Here is a 19962-nt window from a genome sequence, read left to right on the forward strand (position 1 = left end):
ATATGATGTTGTGTGGTACTAAAGTTGAACCCCTAAGGTTCTAGAAGGATACCTTTTGCAAGAATATAAGACTCCAAAACTTAGCTTAAAAAATATACAAATTTATTAATTTAGAAAATAATGTTGAGAATGGCCAGGAGGACCGGATAGGTAGAACAGCAAGATGAAAGGCTGCTCCCAGAATCCATCAATTCTGGGAATTATATACTCTTTACAACAGTGAGGAAGTGATTCTAAAGTGGTAAGCACTCAGGCATGGGGGGAAGGGGTTTGGTCATCTAACCAGAGTCTGCCTAAAGACCCTCATAGTTTAGGGGACAGATGGATATCTGAGATACAGTTCAAAGGTATCCAGGTATAGGATGATGGTGCATCTCTCTATGTCCATCTCAAATCTAAAGGACAGTCCAAGGATGATAATAATCTTAGGATCTTATAGAAGTTTTCAGATGTTCTTGGGTTAGGAGTCACAAGGAAAGAAGGGAACAAAGGAATTTCCCTGCTTACAGTTTGCCTGAGTTTGGGGATAGGATGCCTATACCAATAGGTACCTTAGATAATCAACTGAAAAACTACTGAAAATAATTAACAGCTTCAATAAATTAGCAGGATATGAAATGAACCCACATAAATCCTCAGCATTTCTCTATATTACGAACCAATCCTAATAGGAAGAGTCAGAAAGAGAAATTATATGTAAAATAGCTGCAGCCAATGGAAGTCTACTTGCCAAGACAAACTGTTATAGGGAAATGAGCAGTGGCAGGAGATCCTGCAAAGACAGAAGCAAGAAGGTTCCAGAACTCTGGAGAAGTGGCAGGTCTGTTGTTTCTTCTCAGAGACAGTTGAGCAGGCAGGAGGTTGAGTTTCAGTCTAGCCTCAAAACTCAAGAACTAAGTGAACACAATGGCAAACACTTCACATGAGAACAATTTTAAAATAATAGGATAAATATCAATTGCTCAGGGTTAGGTTGAACCAGTATGATAAAAATGACTATCTACCTAAATTTTATTTTTATTTGTTTAAATTTATTTAAATATTTATTTAGAGTCATACCAATAAAACTACCAAAAGGTTACTTTAATGAGGTATAAAAAATAATAATAAGGCAATCATTAGAAATTACTTTGCCCAATTATATGGCAATAAATACACCAATTTAGGAGAAATGGATGAATATATACAAAAATACAAACTGCCTAGACTAACAGAAGAGGAAATAGAATTCTTAAATAATCCCATATCAGAAATTGAAATCCATCAAGCCATCAAAGAACTTCCTAAGAAAAAATCCCCAGGGCCTGATGGATTCACCTGTGAATTCTATCAAACATTCAGAGAACAGTTAATCCCAATACTATACAAACTATTTGACATAATAAGCAAAGAGGGAGTTCTACCAAACTCCTTTTACGACACAAACATAGTACTGATTCCAAAACCAGGCAGGTCAAAAACAGAGAAAGAAAACTATAGGCCAATCTCCCTAATGAATATAGATGCAAAAATCTTAAATAGGATACTAGCACAAAGACCCCAGCAAGTGATCAGAAGGATCATTCACCATGATCAAGTAGGATTCATACCAGGGATGCAGGGCTGGTTCAACATTAGGAAAACCATCCACATAATTGACCACATCAACAAGCAAACTAGCAAGAACCACATGATTATCTCAATAGATGCAGAAAAAGCCTTTGATAAAATACAACACCCATTCCTATTAAAAACACTAGAAAGCATAGGAATAGAAGGGTCATTCCTAAAAATAATAAACAGTATATATCTAAAACCAACAGCTAATATCATCTGCAATGGGGATAAACTAGATGCATTCCCAATAAGATCAGGAGTGAAACAAGGATGCCCATTATCACCTCTACTATTTGACATTGTACTAGAAACACTAGCAGTAGCAATTAGAGAAGATAAAGGAATTGAAGGCATCAAAATAGGCAAGGAGGAGACCAAGTTATCACTCTTTGCAGATGACATGATGGTCTACTTAAAGAATCCTAGAGATTCCACCAAAAAGCTAATTGAAATAATCAACAACTTTAGCAAAGTTGCAGGATACAAAATAAACCCACATAAATCATCAGCTTTTCTATATATCTCCAACACAGCTCAGCAGCAAGAACTAGAAAGAGAAATCCCATTCAAAATCACCTTAGACAAAATAAAATACCTAGGAATCTACCTCCCAAGACAAACACAGGAACTATATGAACACAACTACAAAACACTCGCCACACAACTAAAACTAGACCTGAACAAATGGAAAAACATTAACTGCTCATGGATAGGACGAGCCAATAAAATAAAAATGACCATCCTACCCAAACTTATTTATCTATTTAGTGCCATACCCATTGAACTACCAAAATACTTCTTCACTGATTTAGAAAAAACCATAACAAAGTTCATTTGGAAGAACAAAAGATCAAGGATATCCAGGGAAATAACGAAAAAAAACACATATGATGGGGGCCTTGCAGTCCCTGACCTAAAACTATATTACAAAGCAGCAGTCATCAAAACAATTTGGTACTGGCTAAGAAACAGAAAGGAAGATCAGTGGAATAGACTGGGGGAAAGCAACCTCAGCAAGACAGTATACGATAAACCCAAAGATCCCAGCTTTGGGGACAAAAATCCACTATTCGATAAAAACTGCTGGGAAAATTGGAAGACAGTGTGGGAGAGACTAGGAATAGATCAACACCTCACACCCTACACCAAGATAAATTCAAAATGGGTGAGTGACTTAAACATAAAGAAGGAAACCATAAGTAAATTGGGTAAACACAGAATAGTATACATGTCAGACCTTTGGGAGGGGAAAGGCTTTAAAACCAAGCAAGATATAGAAAGAATCACAAAATGTAAAATAAATAATTTTGACTACATCAAACTAAAAAGCTTTTGTACAAACAAAACCAATGTAACTAAAATCAGAAGGGAAACAACAAATTGGGAAAAAATCTTCATAGAAACCTCTGACAAAGGTTTAATTACTCATATTTATAATGAGCTAAATCAATTGTACAAAAAATCAAGCCATTCTCCAATTGATAAATGGGCAAGGGAAATGGATAGGCAGTTCTCAGATAAAGAAATCAAAACTATTAACAAGCACATGAAGAAGTGTTCTACATCTCTTATAATCAGAGAGATGCAAATCAAAACAACTCTGAGGTATCACCTCATACCTAGCAGATTGGCTAACATAACAGCAAAGGAAAGTAATGAATGCTGGAGGGGATGTGGCAAAGTAGGGACATTAATTCATTGCTGGTGGAGCTGTGAACTGATCCAACCATTCTGGAGGGCAATTTGGAACTATGCCCAAAGGGTGACAAAAGAATATCTACCCTTTGACCCAGCCATAGCACTGCTGGGTCTGTACCCCAAAGAGATAATGGACACAAAGACTTGTACAAAAATATTCATAGCTGCGCTCTTTGTGGTGGCCCAAAACTGGAAAACGAGGGGATGCCCATCAATTGGGGAATGGCTGAACAAACTGTGGTATATGTTGGTGATGGAATACTATTGTGCTAAAAGGAATAATAAAGTGGAGGAGTTCCATGGAGACTGGAACAACCTCCAGGAAGTGATGCAGAGCGAGAGGAGCAGAACCAGGAGAACATTGTATACAGAGACTAATACACTGTGGTATAATCGAACGTAATGGACTTCTCCATTAGTGGTGGTGTAATGTCCCTGAACAACTTGCAGGGATCCAGGAGAAAAAAACACCATTCATAAGCAAAGGATAAACTATGGGAGTGGAAACACCGAGAAAAAGCAACTGCCTGAATACAGAGGTTGAGGGGACATGACAGAGGATAGACTCTAAATGAACACTCTAATGCAAATACTATCAACAAAGCAATGGGTTCAAATCAAGAAAACATCTAATGCCCAGTGGACTTACGCGTCGGCTATGGGGGGTGGGGGGGGGAAAAGAAAATGATCTATGTCTTTAACGAATAATGCTTGGAAATGATCAAATAAAATATATTAAAAAAAAGAGAAAAAAAAATAATAAAATTCATCTGAAAGAACAAAGGTCAAGAATAATAAGGAAATGAATGAAAGGAATGTGAAGGAAGATAACATAGTGTGAATTCAGAATTCTGTAGTACTTACAGTAAGGCCAAGGAGATTGCTTCTGCAAAACCTTTCTTAGGACCAATATTTTCCTAGTGATACTATATTGTTGTGAGTCATGGAATACTATAATATCTGAAGACAAAAATCTCAAGTTATCCATGGACAATGAAACCTTGTGCCAACAGACAGGTATGGTAGCATATGGCCAACAGTAAGTTGCATACAAGAAATAGAGTGGGATGTTTTTCACAGTATGTATGACCAGAAGAGGAAGTAGGATAGTTATATAATGAGAGTAAGGGATCGCACAAGTATGACAGACATTGTGATCCATAAAATACTAAAAGATCCAAAGCATCATTTGGGATGAGATGATATGCCGCGGAAATATGCCTAAATGGAGAGATTATCCATACTGACTAAATTGTAAGCCCATTAAAGTGTGAAAGTATTTTGTTTTCTGATTACCATTAAATGTTATCCTCTCCCAAATACTTAAAGGAATAACTTTATTCCTTTAAATAATAATATAACAATTAATAATCAATCTGGGTTTTCTTAAAGGGTATTGACAAAATACATTTAATATATATTTATAAATGACCAGCATAAAGGAAAGTTGTATAGATGAAGATTCAACCAAAGAACCTCCTTCTGATTAGCTTAAGTTTAAATAGTGACCATCACCTCAAAATACTAAAAATTAAATGTCTAATTCTAACTCAAACAACAAGGGGATTTAAATAATTCTCTTCAAGATAGCCATTCTATTTGTTTGTCAGCAGGCAACATTATTTTATTGGGAAGTTTTCCCTAAAGCTGTGGTTTACTAATTAATATATTATTTATTAAATGTTATGTATTTATTATATATTACTAATATATTTGTCAAATCTTTAATTAGTGAATGCAAGTAGTGTTGTAATTATCTCATTATCTATAATACTTTGGCTGTTCTTTGGACAGACACTTTGAAAATAATCACAAATCAAGCACATAATATTTAGATAATTAAAAAAAACTTACTTTGTCGTTTTGATGAAGTAGTGATGTGGCACATTTGCCTGTTAAACTAAAAACAAATCTATATCCAAGGTGTGTCAACTTTTTGCCACTAGAGGTCCTTAAATTATAAATCCATTTTGACATCTGTGAACTGTTTTTTTTTTTTTTTAATGTGAATATGAAACATGAAACAAGATCCTGTTTTCAGCTTTCACTTCATTGGTTCCATGCTACCTAATACTTAGAGTAGGCCAGCTAATTATTGAGATTTAAAAACCATCCACTCTGGAATCTCATTTATTATCTGAACTTTGAAAATTGTCAGACATAAATAAAAATTTTGTTTAGCAAAAAAAAAAAAGTTAACAGATTAAGTGATATTTCAGACTCTGAACTGGTCTGGTCAGTGCTTCCTGAAGATACTGAAACTGAGGTATTTTTCCCCCAGTATTATTCATACTATTCCTGATTCCATTTTTAACCCTCCCCTCTTTCTCATTCAGGAATGAGTTGGATAAGATTCTTTCTAAAGCTGATCTATAAAATCATTAATAGGGTAATATAGATAGTATAGCATAAAATACACCTAAAAGGATTATATCATTATACTTCTTATCACCCAGAATTATAGTGCAATATTGCTACATACCTTTTTCTTGTGAGAACCTACTCTCTCTGGTATAGTCTTTCAAAACCCACAGTCTTTTTCATATAATTGTGAGACAAAGGATAAAAGAATTATTGACAGGAGGGGAGCTCAAAGGGCATCTAACCCTTTCATTTTATACTTTAGGAAATGAAGACCAAGGAAGTAAAGAGATGTTTATAATTACTACAATAGTATAAACTTAAGTCACTCACCAAAAATAAATGTCATGCTAAAGAATTTGTATTTTGCTTGATAAAGGAAACTATTGAAGGGGAGGCATCATATGGTCTGGCTCATGTATTATGAAGATTACCTTGACAGAAGTAGAAAGGATGAAGGGGCAAACTAGTAAAAAAGCTATTGTAATAGCTAAAAAATGAAAGTTACTGAAGTTTGAAACTAAGCTTGTAGCAGTGGGAGGTTAAAGAGTGTTGGAGAGAACAACAAATGTTACAGATATTTTCAAGTTAAGTAATGTCAGGACTTGGCAACTGATTAATATGATTAGAGCTTTGCATTAGATAGGTGAGTGTAGTAGTGCAAGATAGATTGGAGATATATCACCTTAATATCGGTAATATTGCATTAACCTGTTTGAAAATATTCAAATTAATAATGAAAAACTCACATTTGGAGACCCACTCTTATTAATCTGTGATTGCATAGGTACAATTAAATTCTTTCTTCAAGAATATTAAAGAGTACCATTGAATATCATTTAAGTTTTTAAAAAAATTGTATTCTCTGATTTGTCAGTGTGAAATTTATCCATAGGAATCACTAGGTGGCACTAAATTCACATTGGCAGGATTGAGAGTCTCCAATGAGGGATGTACTGATATTCTACAGATGAGTATAAAGTTTTTCTTAAACAATCGACATATTGTTTGTACATCATCTCTCTCATAAATAATCTACTTAATTTATCTAATTGGTAAAATAGTCTAATTGGAATATTTATCATTCTAATGCTTATAATACTCCATCCTACTCTGTACTTGTCCTAGAGATGTTACAGAGTAATTCTGAAAACCTGGGGAGACATTATCTGCAAGAACTCTTCAGTATAACACCATAGTTTCACTATATCATGCACCATTGTTTTTCTTGTGTATTTTTCGAAGCACTAACCCTTCTCGTCACTTCCTTTCTAATTGATCTTACTACTTTTCTTGGAAGGAAGTAGAATTTCCACTTTATTTTTAAGTAAAACTATGTTGTACTGGACATTCAAGCATACCATGACTCTAAATCATGTCTGGGATTTACTGAGTCAAAGAATTAATCACAGATGTCCACAGAAAACACAATGCTAATAGGAATTTTTTTCCTATTGATGATCTCATGGTGACACACATGTTATACTAATTGTTGGATTTAGCTTTGCTATTAAGTTGTTTTTGTTTTTTTCCCCCTGGTCTGTTATTCTGGTTTTCTTATTCAAGTTTGTAACTGGGACTTAACAAAGGCTAGGGGAGGAATCCAAGCAAATGTTGCCTTTGAAAGTACTCTCAGGCCAATAATATTTTACCATTCTATAAGGTTTAATCCCTTGTTACTCCTCTCCTGCAGGAGTACTTAGCTATTCCTATCTTCCTTCAAATTCACCCCCCCCCAACTATTTAAAGGAATCCCTTAGGAAGAATAGGAATAGAAACTGGGGCTATGATTTCATTAGTCTTCATTAGCTCTGAGTAAAGAACTTTTGAAAAGGTTATATGATTTACTTGGCCAGGATTACACAGCAATGTTTATCAGAAATGGGACTTAAATCCAAGTTTTCTTGCTATAGAGGTCACCTCTCTATCTACCAAACTATACTGTGTGATGATTGGTTTTCCCCTGGAAATATTTTATGTAAAAATCAATCATTCAATATTTATTAAGCATCCACTATATTACAGGCATTGTGCTAGGTTGGTGTATCAAATAGAAGTGACAACATACAAATAAATACATACTAAGCAAGCTATATAATGGATAAATAAGAAATAACAGAGGGAAGGAACTAGAATTAAGAGGGGATGAGAAAAGTTTCCTGTAAAAAATGGAATTTTAGTTAGGATTTGGAGGAATACAAAGGAGTTAGAGGTAGAGAAGAGAGAGAGCCTTCCAGGTATGGAAGAAAGTGGAGAAAATGCTGGGAACATCTTGTACATGGAACAATGAGGAGGCCAGTATTACTAAATCAGAGTTTTGACCTATTAGAGCAAGACACAGTGCTAGTGTTCATATAGAAAAAGACATATAGAAATTTCCCTCTACCCACATTTTAGTTTCCTGAGAGACTGTATGCTCCGTGAAGGCAAGAACTCTCATTTTTATCTTTCTGTCCCCAGAACCTGGTACTAAGTAGATGCTTAATGTGTGTTTATTGATAGCTTGCAATCTAACTGAAGAAGCAGACATATGCACATGAAAAGTTAGCAACAATAAGTGTTCAAGTCAACAATAAAAATCATCATATGGTTGGCTACCATTTATGAAGTCCATTTCCAAGAGAAAAAAATTTAGAAAGTTTTTAAGCTCTGGTAATCATTCAAGTTGATATTGTACTAATAATTTCTCCAGCAACAAATATATTTTAATAATTCTTACATACACAAAAAATTTCCCTAGGATAACATAGTAGCTATAAGTGAGGTAGTAAGTGTTTGGTGGCATAGTATGAAGGTATTGATCAGGTTTTTGACAAGATAAGATGAAGGGTTACCTAATAGCAGTTACTATCTTAGGGTCAAAGTCCAAGTCTTCTGAGCGTGGTGCCCAATAGATGGCCAGAACGCAGGCAATATGTGTATATGGTTGGGAAGCACTTAGTTAGCAGGGGGAAAAAAGAGAGAGAACTTTTTAAAGAAAAGGAAAACCCCTTATCTGAAAAAAAAAATGGGATCAGAAATCCTTATAATGTCAACTTATGTCACCTCAGATGCATTTCTCTATACTTTAAAATCATCTAACCTTTCATACATATTTAAAATAGACTTTCAAAGAGCCACAAAAATTTAACTACATTTTGTCACTTTCTTTTTGTTTGTTTGTTTGTTTCTTGGTTTTAGAAAACTCTGGAATGTATTATCCAGCAATTAAAAGCCATCCGGGCAAATATTTGAAGATTTGCCCTGAATCTGTAAAAAAGTGGTTTCAACAGTTGAAGAGTGCTGGAAAGATTCTCTTAATAATCACTAATTCATATAGTAACTACTGCAGACTTCTCTGTGAGTATGCTATTGGGTAAGTATTGAATATGTCAAATCTTCCTTCATTTGTATATTATTTCAGACTTGAAAAGAACAGTAGCATGAATCCAACAGTATCAACAAGGGATCATGTGACCTCTAGGTGAAAATTTACACCTATTTTTCTCCAACTGCAATAGTTAGAAGTTTTGTTTCTTGTGTCAAGCATAAATCTGCCTTTCTGTAACTTTCACTCATTTACTCCTCCTAGTTCTTCTCTCTGAGGCCATGCAGAACAAATCTAGCCCTCTTTCCATCTGCTGTTCCTTCAGAAAATTAAAGGTAGTGATCGTGTTCCCCATGGTCTTTCTCCTCCTCATTCTAAGGATCCCCAGTTCTTCTCATTGATGCTACTATGACTTCATATTCTCCTCTTCACTACTCCTATCTCCCTCCTGTACATGTTCTATCAATGTCCTACCTAAAATGTGGCAGCCAGAATTGGACACAGTAGTCTAGACTTGTCCTAACAAGGTACAGTATGCCTGAATTATCACTCTTTCCAAAGCTTAGGTTAGCTAACTTGACTGTCACTTCGACAGCCACGTCACACTGTTCTTTCATATTTAGCTAGTAATCTACTAAGAGTCCCAAAATGTTTCCATTCAAATCTTTAAAAGTTGATTATTTAAATCTGAGTTCAAAATTTTACATTTATCCATATTCAATTTTTTTAAACCCTTACCTTTCACTTTGGAATCAACACTTCCAAGGCAGAAGAGCAGTAAGGGCTAGGCTATGGCTATGGGGGTTAAGTGACTTGCCTAGGGTCACATAGCTAGGAATTGTCTGATGCCAGATTTGAACCCAGGACCTCTAATCTCTAGACCTGGTTATCAATCCACTGAGCTATGCAGCTATCCCCTATCCCTGTTCAATTTAATAGTATTAAATACAGTCTCTTACTTTCTCCCCATGATCTTTCTAGTTGTTGATCTGACTTTTAGGTTCTTAGCTGTACCTCTCAGCTTCATGTCATCTGCACATTTGATCAATATAATATCAATTCCTTTATATAAAAAAAAAAGTGTTTATATATATATAATACATATAGACATATACTTCCTGTCTCTCCCAGGCTAGAAATCAAAAACAACAAATAAAAGAGAAAAAATAACATCTGGATTAAATATATACTATAAAAGTCCTATGTATAAACATTTTAAGTAAAGGAAAAATAAATCTATGACAAGTCCTTGAATCATGGCCCAAATAAAGTGATTTAAGCAACTGTGCATTTACCCAATCAGTAGCCAGGGCTATAGAAAGTTTGCCACACTATGAAAGACAGAAAAGGGACCAGATTATAGGAGCCAGGTAGGAGCCAAATATGAGATACTTGGTAGAATGTGGGACAAGGATGTGGAAAGGAAATTAGACTGACAGTTTCAGTCATTCAAAGACAAACAGACCTTATTGGACCCCTGCTGTTTCCTCTCAGCAGGGGGCATCTCCCTCCCTTTCCTCACCAAGCAATATTCCCTCTCTGCCCTCAACCTCCTCCATACAAACCTTCCCAAATCCCTTTTTTCCCAATCCTATTTCCTTTCCCAATAAATATTACAGTGAAGACCTGCCTTTGGCATATGTGTCAAAACAGTCGCTCCCTTGAACCCCAAATAAGTTCAAGTCCTCTTGTCTTGGCTCAAAATTTCATAAGTCCCAATGTGATTGGTTGGTCTTTTTGACCTTGTGTTAGAGTGGCACTATGTAGTTTAGCTTTGTGCTTCTTTGGCACTGTTCAGTGGTTCTCTTTGTATTTCCGTTTCCTGGAATCAGACAGAATCATTAAGCAAAGTCCCATAATTTCTTTTAAACAATCAATGTCATTATTTTAAAGTCTAAAAGCTCTTTAGGTATGCATTGACATTAGTGCAAATATATTTTAAACTTCTATTACTGCAAAATCAAAAAAAGTTAAAATTTTCTCAATACTGGTGACATGATTCAAATACAAAAAGGAGAGAAAAAAATAAAACTGAAATAGTATATTGCATATGCAAGCAAAAACAATAATTAAAAAAGTTTTAAAAATAAAAATCATTTAGATTACAATCAATGACACACTGTGCCAGCTAAGGAAAGGTAGAATACAAAGGTTTCTCACCAAAAAATTAGATCTATTTCCTTTTCAAGCTTGGCCATGATCCACTAACAGTTTTTTGTAAAGAGCAGTAGTACAACAGGTAATGCACATTCAAAAGGTATCAAAATCCCCAAAGTTATAATGGCCCACTTAATTACATTAGCAAACAAACCCACTCTCTTATAAGATTCACATGAGTCAGCTGTGTAACATTTAAAACTAGTTTTTCAGGTATAGCAATGTTTTAACCTTGGCTCAGATATTAAAAAAAAATATATTACTACCATCATTACCAAAATGTGGCAGAGGAGTCTAAAAATGTCACCAAGAAGCTAGATCATTCTGGTAGAAAGGTTGAGTGAGCTGAAGTATTACAAATGAGAGATGCTCCCTCTTGGAACCCATCCAGGGGTACCATGCCCTGGGATCAACTTCCCTGCTCCTTTGGTATGAGACTATTATGTCCCATCCATTCACATTTTTTAAAAATGCAGGAAGTGGGAATTATAATAGTGCTTCACTTCAACTACTAAAATGGGTCATTTACCTCTTGTTACAAATAACTCAGAGGCAGGCAAAATGATTGTTAAAAAAAAAGTTTTTAAAAAATCTAAAATTCATATCTAAAGACCCCTTAAAATCAATTTGAGATATTAGCTCATTAAATTCTCTAAAGGTTGTTAACCAGGTTGATGGTGTCCATCATTACCTATGTGACAGTTTAACAAAGCCAAAATGGAAGAAAAAGTTGCTTATGGACTTGTAATATTTTATAATATTTTGTTCAGTAGTTATAGGGGAATAGTAATAAATATATCTAATAGTTAAAACACAGTAGATTAAACTGATTCAGTGTAATAGAATAGAATATGAACAACAGAATTAAATTGTAAAGCAGAGAATCAGCAAAATACAATAAAATACATAGACTTTCATAAAACAATGGAGTCTGAAAAGGCTTAAAATTTTCCCCTCCAGTCTCCTTTCTCTATCCCTGCAGATTACTTTTTTAGAACTGTGGTATTTCCCATAGTGAGGGAAAACATGAGTTGAGGAATATCAAATTGGATGAATCTTAGAGATTGGACAGGCCCAAATGGTAAAGTGTTGTAGGGAAATTAATTTCTCCTCCGAATCCCAGGCAAGATAATTGAAAGGATCAGTGTACCCATGAATGGTTGAAAACATCCTAAAACTGGAAGCTGTTTGAAATATGCAAGGTATTGCTCTGTCATAGAGTGTGCCATGCTTGCAATTTGCTTCCTGTTTTGAAGAGTAACTTCCTTATTCCCTTCCCTTACCCCCTCTCCCCCCAAGGTAAAATGCTGTGGATCAGTTTGTTTCCCCAGCCACGTGGAGAGGGAATTAGGTGGCTAATCATTGCCTTAGGAAAATACATCCTGGGTTTTTACCATTGGCCTGGGAAGTGGCTCCAAGTTTGTGAGTTCTGAAGATACAGCAGCAGCTACCAGCAGTCTGAGACTGGGCTGGGGCTGGGGCTGTGGCTGGGGCCAGAATGGGAGGAAGAGCAATTGGATCAAGAAGATCAGGAACAGATGCCTGTGACAACCCAGGAATCTGGATCACCAGCAGTAGCAAGAGAATGATCATGAGCAAGAAGCAGGCCACTGGGATTTAGCAGCCAGAGCGAGGGGAATCAGGAGCAGTAATGCCAGAGGCAGCATTGAGGAACTGAGGGACATGGGCTTAAGCAGATAGGCTAGAGAAGCAGCTTATCTCTTCCTCACCAAGAGTCTCCTGCTAAAAATAACCTGGCCAGTAGGGAGAGCAATCTGGCAAAAAGTAGAGAAAGGAAAAGACAGCATCTCCAAAGAGAGTTAGGAGTTTGTGAGGGTGGATGGGGTGGGAGAAATACCTTGGCAGGAGAAATGTGGCTAGAAAAAAATTTATCTAGGCTATCTTAAAAAATTGAGAGGTTCTTCTCTGACTAGTGGTTGCCATCAATGTGAAAATTAAAATTAATCTCAATAATAAAATACTATATTTTAGGAGATTTATTAATGATCATTAGAAATAAAGAAATAAAAGGGATACAAAATAAAGACCACATGCCCATGGCTGATCAACCATTTCAAAATCCCCACTTGCTACCGCCATGCTTGCCAACAGGGCCAAAAAGAGGGTGGGACCCTCCACATCCCAGCCCAATATCCCCTGTCTACAGGAAGTACATAACAACAGGAAGTCAGTGGGCTCCCGGGAAATGTAGTTTGTTTTTAGGGTAACAGATTTTCATTTATAAAATAATTATACCTGGGACTGATACTTAACATCAATTCTGAGACAAAAGGTAAAGGTTAAAAAAAATCATTGATCAGCAGCAAAAATAGGGGGTTATCTTGCCTAATTTAACTGTGATAAAGAGGCACTTCTGTAGTTATTAATATTTTAAAGTGCCTCACACAGATATAAGCACCAATGAATAGTGTGGCATTGATTAATTATTTGATTACTTGAAGACATCCCATGATTTAAGTTTCTATTTGTTGTTATTTGTTTTTTCTTTTTTCTGGTCTTTGAAAGCCTATCCTACTACCCTTTACACTTTGATCCCATTTTTTATTTGATGCAAGTTCCTAAAGGGCCAATATTTTCTTTTATTCCCCTAGAGCTTCTCTCATAATAGACGCTGAATAATATTGAATTATACTGTATTCCTCATATTAAAGTTCTGTGAGAGCATCACTCTACCTTGGCATAGCAGGAATTGTATCACTTACTGCTTGGGCAATCTTGAGCAAACCATTTACTCATTTTCCTCCGTGTAAAAAGGAAGTAATTATACTTCAAGGGGTTGCTGTTAGAGAAGTGCTTGTTAAATGCTGAATACATTATCCAAAAGTTGTCACTGAGTAGGATTTTATAGTGAGAGAAATAAGATACTTCTATATTCATGGTACTGTACTTTAAGTGGGCTAAAATTGGTTTGCCTTTAGTTGCCACTGTCACTCTCCCCCTAAAATGGATAAATATATACTCTCTCCTCAATTGATCTATATCTACTGAGCCAGTTAATTGTCCTCATTTAACTTAAGAAATTATGTTACATTGAACAGATAATAGAAGTTCAAAGGGGTTTTTTTGTTGTTGTTTGTTTATGGATTTTATCCAGCTATCTTCAATACATTCACTGGACATTTTACTCCTTTTTTCTTGTCATATAGGAATGATTTTACAGATATTTTTGATATTGTGATTTCAAATGCACTGAAGCCTGGTTTCTTCTCTCAACAACCAAATAAGAGACTATTTCTAACAATTGGTAAGTATTTCTTTCTAATATAGGCATTGCTGGTTTTTATATCTTGCTTCCAAGTTTTGTAAATCTCATTCAAAGTAAAAAAATACCTATAATAGCAAAGTTTATTATTCAGAAATTTCTCATAGAATACTATTACCAGGATAGAAACAACAGCCCCTAAAATAAGAAACCAAAATTAAGATTATAGGGGAGAGAAAAACAAATGAATGCCTATGTAGGGAACACATAGAGTGACATTTTTTCCTATTAAGATAGGGCAGTTGGTACAACTAGAAAGTTAAGTAAATTGAGAGCCAGGCCTAGAGACAAGGACCCCTGGATTCAAATGTGGCCTCTGACTCTTCCTAGCTGTATGACCCTAGGCAAGTCACTTAACCCCACCCCAATGGCTAGTTCTTAGCACTCTTTTGCTTGGAACCAATACTTAGTATTGATTCTAAGACAGAATATAAAAATAAAATAAAAGGCAGTTTTAGTTTTTCTATTTGAATGCTACTTATTCGGTCATTTACATTTAGCAACCCCTGTCCCTGTACATGGCCCTCTACTAAACATAGGGAATAAAAAGATGGAAAACAACAATCTCAGACCCGAGGAACTCACATTCTAACAGGCATAATGAGGATATGATATAGTACAATATGGGGTAGTGTGTGGTAGAGACTTAGACGACATCTGGACAAGGATGGAGGAGGAAAAAAGTACACTGTTTGCTGGGGAGCATGGGGAAATCTCCATGGCATGTGGTAGAAAAGTGCCTGTTAGTTAACTGATTGACGGAGGAGTCAAAGAGAGTGGAAATAGCACTGAACTTAGAGTCAAAGGGATCTGGATTGGAATCCCAGCTCTGTCATTTACTGTGAGCGTGGCCTCGAACCAATCATTTAACCATAACAGTAGGCATCAGTATACTCATCTGTACAATGAGTGAAGGTAGAACAGTTGGTCACTTTGGTCTTTTTTCAACTTTTAAATCCACAGATCTTTGAGGTGAACCTTGTAGAAAGATAATGATTTTCAGCAAAAGATATGAGGAGGAAGTACTTTCCAGACCTATTAAAATTTAAAGATGCAGAAGATATCAGGATGAGAACAGCTAATAGTTTTTGTTTTTTGTTTTTAGTTTCTCTTATTGGTAGGTAGTTTGGAAACATTGCAGATGCCTAATTTGAAGAGTTTGTACTTTGGCTGATGTCTTGTAGGAGAAGAAAGAAATGTACGAATATTCTGTGCCTCAGATTATCCCCAAACCAATGCCATTTCATATTCATTAATGCTTTAACATAAGTATACCCCAGCACAACCCAAAACAGTCATTTCCTGGCATTCAGGAAATATCTACTATTTTCTTAGGGAGTTCTTTGATGGGTTGTTCAATTACTTTTTTTATGATATGGGTTTTTTTAGGTATTCTATTTCTTCCTCTTCATCTAGGCAACTTATATTTTTGAAAATATTCATCCATATCACCTAGATTGCCATATTTATTGCCATATAATTTGGCATGATAGTTTTTAATGATTGCCTTAATTTCCTCTTCATTAGAGGTGAGGTCTCTCTTTTCATCTTTGATTCTGTCAATTTGGTTTTCTTCTTTCCTTTTCTTTAATTAAATTGACCAGTACTTTGTCTATTTTACTTGTTTTTTCAAAGTACCAGCTTCTAGTCTTATTTATTAAATCAATACCTCTTTGACTTTCAATTTTATTAATTTCTCCTTTGATTTTTAGGATCTCTAATTTAATTTTCATCAGGATTTTTGTTCACTTTCTAGATTTTTAATTCGCATACCCAATTCATTGACCTCTGCCCTCCCTAATTTGTTAATATATGAACTCAAGGATATAAATTTCTCTCTGAGTACCACTTTGGCTGCATTGCATAGATTTTGAAAGGATGTCTCATCATTGTCATTTTCTTAAATGAAATTATTAATTGTTTCTATGATTTGTTCTTTAACTGATTTTGGAGAATCATATTGTTTAATTTCCAATTAATTTTTGATTTGCCTCTCCATGTACCCTTACTAATTATTATTTTCATTGCATTGTGATCTGAAATGATTTCATTTATTATTTCTGCTCTTTTGCACTTGTTTGCAATATTTTTATGCCCTAGTACATGGTTAGTCTTTGTGAATGTACCATGTGCTGCTGAAAAGAAGGTATATTCCTTTTTGTCCCTATTTATTTTTCTCCACATATCTACTAACTCTAATTTTTCTAACATTTCATTCACTTCTCTTACCTCTTTCTTATTTATTTTTTTGTTTGATTTATCTAGTTCTGATAGAGGAAGGTTCAGGTCTCCCAGTAGTATAGTTTTTCTATCTATTTCATCCTTGAGGTTCACTAATTTCTCCTTTAGAAATTTAGATGCTATGCCATTTGGTGCATACATGTTGAATACTGAAATTTCTTCATTGTCTATACTGCCTTTTATCAGTATGTAATTACTTTCCTTATCTCTTTTGATTAGATCTATTTTTACCTTGACTTTGTCAGATATCATGATCGAGACTCCTGCCTTCTTTTTCTCAGTTGATGCCAAATAGATTTGGCTCCATCCGCTTACTTTTACCCTATGTCTGTCTACCTGCCTCATGTATGTTTCTTGTAAAGAGCATATGGTAGGGTTTTGATTTCTAATCCACTCTTCTATTCGCTTGTGTCTTATGGGTGAGTTCATTCCATTCACATTCAAAGTTATGATTACCAGCTGTGTATTTCCCAGCATTTAGATTTCCACTCCTAGTCCTGCCCTTTCTTCTTTCACTATTTCCTTCTACACCGGTGTTTTGTTTTTAATCGGTCCCCCTAATTCCCACCCTTATTTTACTTCTCTTTCTACCCCTTCCCTCCTTATTCCCCTCTTATTTTCTTTAAATTCTTTTTAAACTACCCCTCCACCCTCTCCCTCCCTTGTACTGCTTCCCTCCCCAACAGTCCATTTGTTACCCTTCTACTTCCCTATAGGGAGCAAATCAATTCTCTGCCCCAATGTATTTGATTGTTCTTCCGTCTTTTAGTCAATTTCAATGCACGTAAGAATTGAGTATTTCCTATCTCCAACCTCTTTACCCTTCCAGTGTATTGATGTTCTCTCCCCCTTCCGCCATGTGCTTCTATGTGACATAAAAATTTACCCCATTTTGTTTCTTTTCCCAATTCTCTTAGTATTAACCTCTTTTTTCACTCTAGTTGTGTGTGTATATATATACACACACATGTATATTTATGCATCCATATATCTATATATATATTTATATCTTGGCGTTTCATCCTATACAGTTTATCACTGTTCCCTCTAAGCTGCCCAGGTGATAATAACAATTTTTAAGACTTACCAAAAATCCTCTTTTCTTGTAGGGATACATAATCATTTTAACTTATTGGGTCACTTAAAAACGTTTGTTTGTTTTGTTTTGGTTTTGTTTTTTCACCCTTTCTTAATTATCTTTTGATGATTCTCTTGAGTTCTGTGTTTGGGCATGAAATTTTCTGTTCAGGTCTGGTCTTTTCTTTACGAATTCTTGTAATTCTTCTATTTTGTTAAAACACCATACTTTCCCCTGTAAGAATATAGTCAGTTTTGCTGTGTAGTTGATTCTTGGTTTTAGACCTAAGTCCCTTGCTTTCCAGAATATCATATTCCATGCCTTTCAGTTCTTCAATGTAGATTCAGACAGATCCTGTATTATCCTAACTGCAACTTCATGGTATCTGAATGACTTCTTAGCAGTTTGCAATACTTTTTTTCTTGGTCTGGTATTTCTTGATTTTGGCTATAATATTCTTGGGTGTTGTCAGTTGGGGATTAAGTACAGAAGGTGATCTGTGGATTCTATCAATCTCCACTTTTCCCTCTTGTTCTAGAATGTTGGGGCAGTTTTCTTGGATAATTTCCTGTAGTACGATGCCCAGGCTTTTTCTTTTGTCATGGTCTTCTGGCAGACCATGATTCTTAAGTTGTCTTTTCTGGAATGATTTTCTAAATCTTCAGTCTTGTGAATGAGGTGTTTCATATTTTCCTCAATTTTTTCATTCTTTTGGTTTTGTTTTATAGTTTACTGCTTCCTTTTGAATTTGCTTGCTTCTAATTGTTGTATTCTGGTTTTTAAAGACTAAATTTCATCCCTGGCTTTTTGGTCATCCTTCTCCTTCTGATCTTTCATCTCCTTTGCCTCATTTTCAAGCTGATTAATTTTGGCTTTCAAGACATTGTTTTCTATTTTCAGATGACTTATTTTGCTTTTTAAATTCTTTTCCTAGTTGTCTTCAGCCTCTTTTAATTGTTTTTTGAATTGTATTTTGAGTTCGTCCAAAGACTGTATTCAATTCACTGGAGTTTCTGTGTTTTTGCTTAGTGTTTTTTTATCCTCCTATGTTACATTTGCTCTTTGTTCATTGCCTAGATAGAAGCTGTAGAATGTAATTTCTATTTTCTTTTTCTGTTGTTTGCTCATATTTGCCCCTTCTTTTTGCCTCTAGTTGCCTGTACTGTTGCTCCTGTCATTATGTGGTGGATCTGTGGGTTTGGGCTTTTCTGTCAGGGTTAACCCTTGGAGCTTAGTCACCAAAGCTCTCAGAGCAGTCTGTGAGGGAGGGGTGTTAGAACTTGAGCTTCCCTGTCCTCTGAACGCTTGATAAGATTAATCCCAGTGGAGTTGATCTTGCAGACCTGGATGTGTCCCGAGGCCAAAACCTCAGGAAGGGGCTTGGGGGGAATATGGATTGTCTCTGCTGCTGCTACTAAGCTACCTCCTCTCTACTTCTCCTCTAGCTTCCTTCTAGCCATTCAGAGCCCTGAGCCTGCCACAGCTTTGCCCTCAAGGTACTCCCTTTACACTAGCTCCCTTGCTCACCCAGAGATTCTAGCCATGGCTGGAGGCTCAGCACTGTAGGTGGGGGAGGGGTCCTGGGACCTTCCTTCTTCCTTCCCCTTAAACCCAAGAGTTCTTGAATTCAGGCTTTTTGGGGATGTACCTTTTGAGTCCAGTAGGAGGGTTCCTTAGCTCAGTCCTTTTGTTAGTTTTGCTTTTCAGTCCCCTAGGAGCATTTGATTTTTAATTGGTGAGGAAGGATTTTCAGAGGTCTGAACTTTTGCTGACTCTACGCCGCCATCTTGACAAGGAAATGTCAACTATTAATGGTAATAATACCCCCCCCCATTGAAAAGTATTTTTAAAAGTCAGAACTGACTCAGCATTTATTCTCCTCCTATATTGCCTTAGTTTTCCTAAGTTGATTGTGAATTAAAAGGAGCAGTTGTTCACTAGCTGACCAAAGATGATATAGAAATAAATGAACTTGTGACATTAGCTTTTGGAGAACCTCTGCTCATTAGAGAACTATAAAACAATGTTCAATTCTTTATTATAAATTTTTAGAATTATGTAAAGCACAATTTCTGGTAACAGAGCAGAAGATAGTATCTTAACAGTGGAAAAACTACCTTTCAATAAAGCTTTCAGGCACATGTTAATTAATCATTATACATACATGGGTGAAAAAGATGGCAATTGCCCTTGTAGATTAACTACCCATGCCCCTTCTCAGATGATGGAATATAGGGTGGT

The 19962-nt window shown here is 35.7% G+C and overlaps 1 protein-coding gene across 1 annotated transcript in view; it reads left to right on the top strand.

The window, feature by feature from the left end:
• NT5DC1 (5'-nucleotidase domain containing 1) overlaps positions 1 to 19962 on the top strand; it is a 266402-nt gene that overhangs the window by 144665 nt on the left and 101775 nt on the right. Inside the window, exons 7-8 of the mRNA XM_007484456.3 lie at positions 8836 to 9010; positions 14287 to 14384. Of these exons, the coding sequence (XP_007484518.2) occupies positions 8836 to 9010; positions 14287 to 14384 (273 nt within the window). The remainder of the gene's footprint in view (positions 1 to 8835; positions 9011 to 14286; positions 14385 to 19962) is intronic.

This window comes from Monodelphis domestica, chromosome 2 (genome assembly GCF_027887165.1).
Source record: "Monodelphis domestica isolate mMonDom1 chromosome 2, mMonDom1.pri, whole genome shotgun sequence".
Lineage (NCBI taxonomy): Eukaryota > Metazoa > Chordata > Mammalia > Didelphimorphia > Didelphidae > Monodelphis > Monodelphis domestica.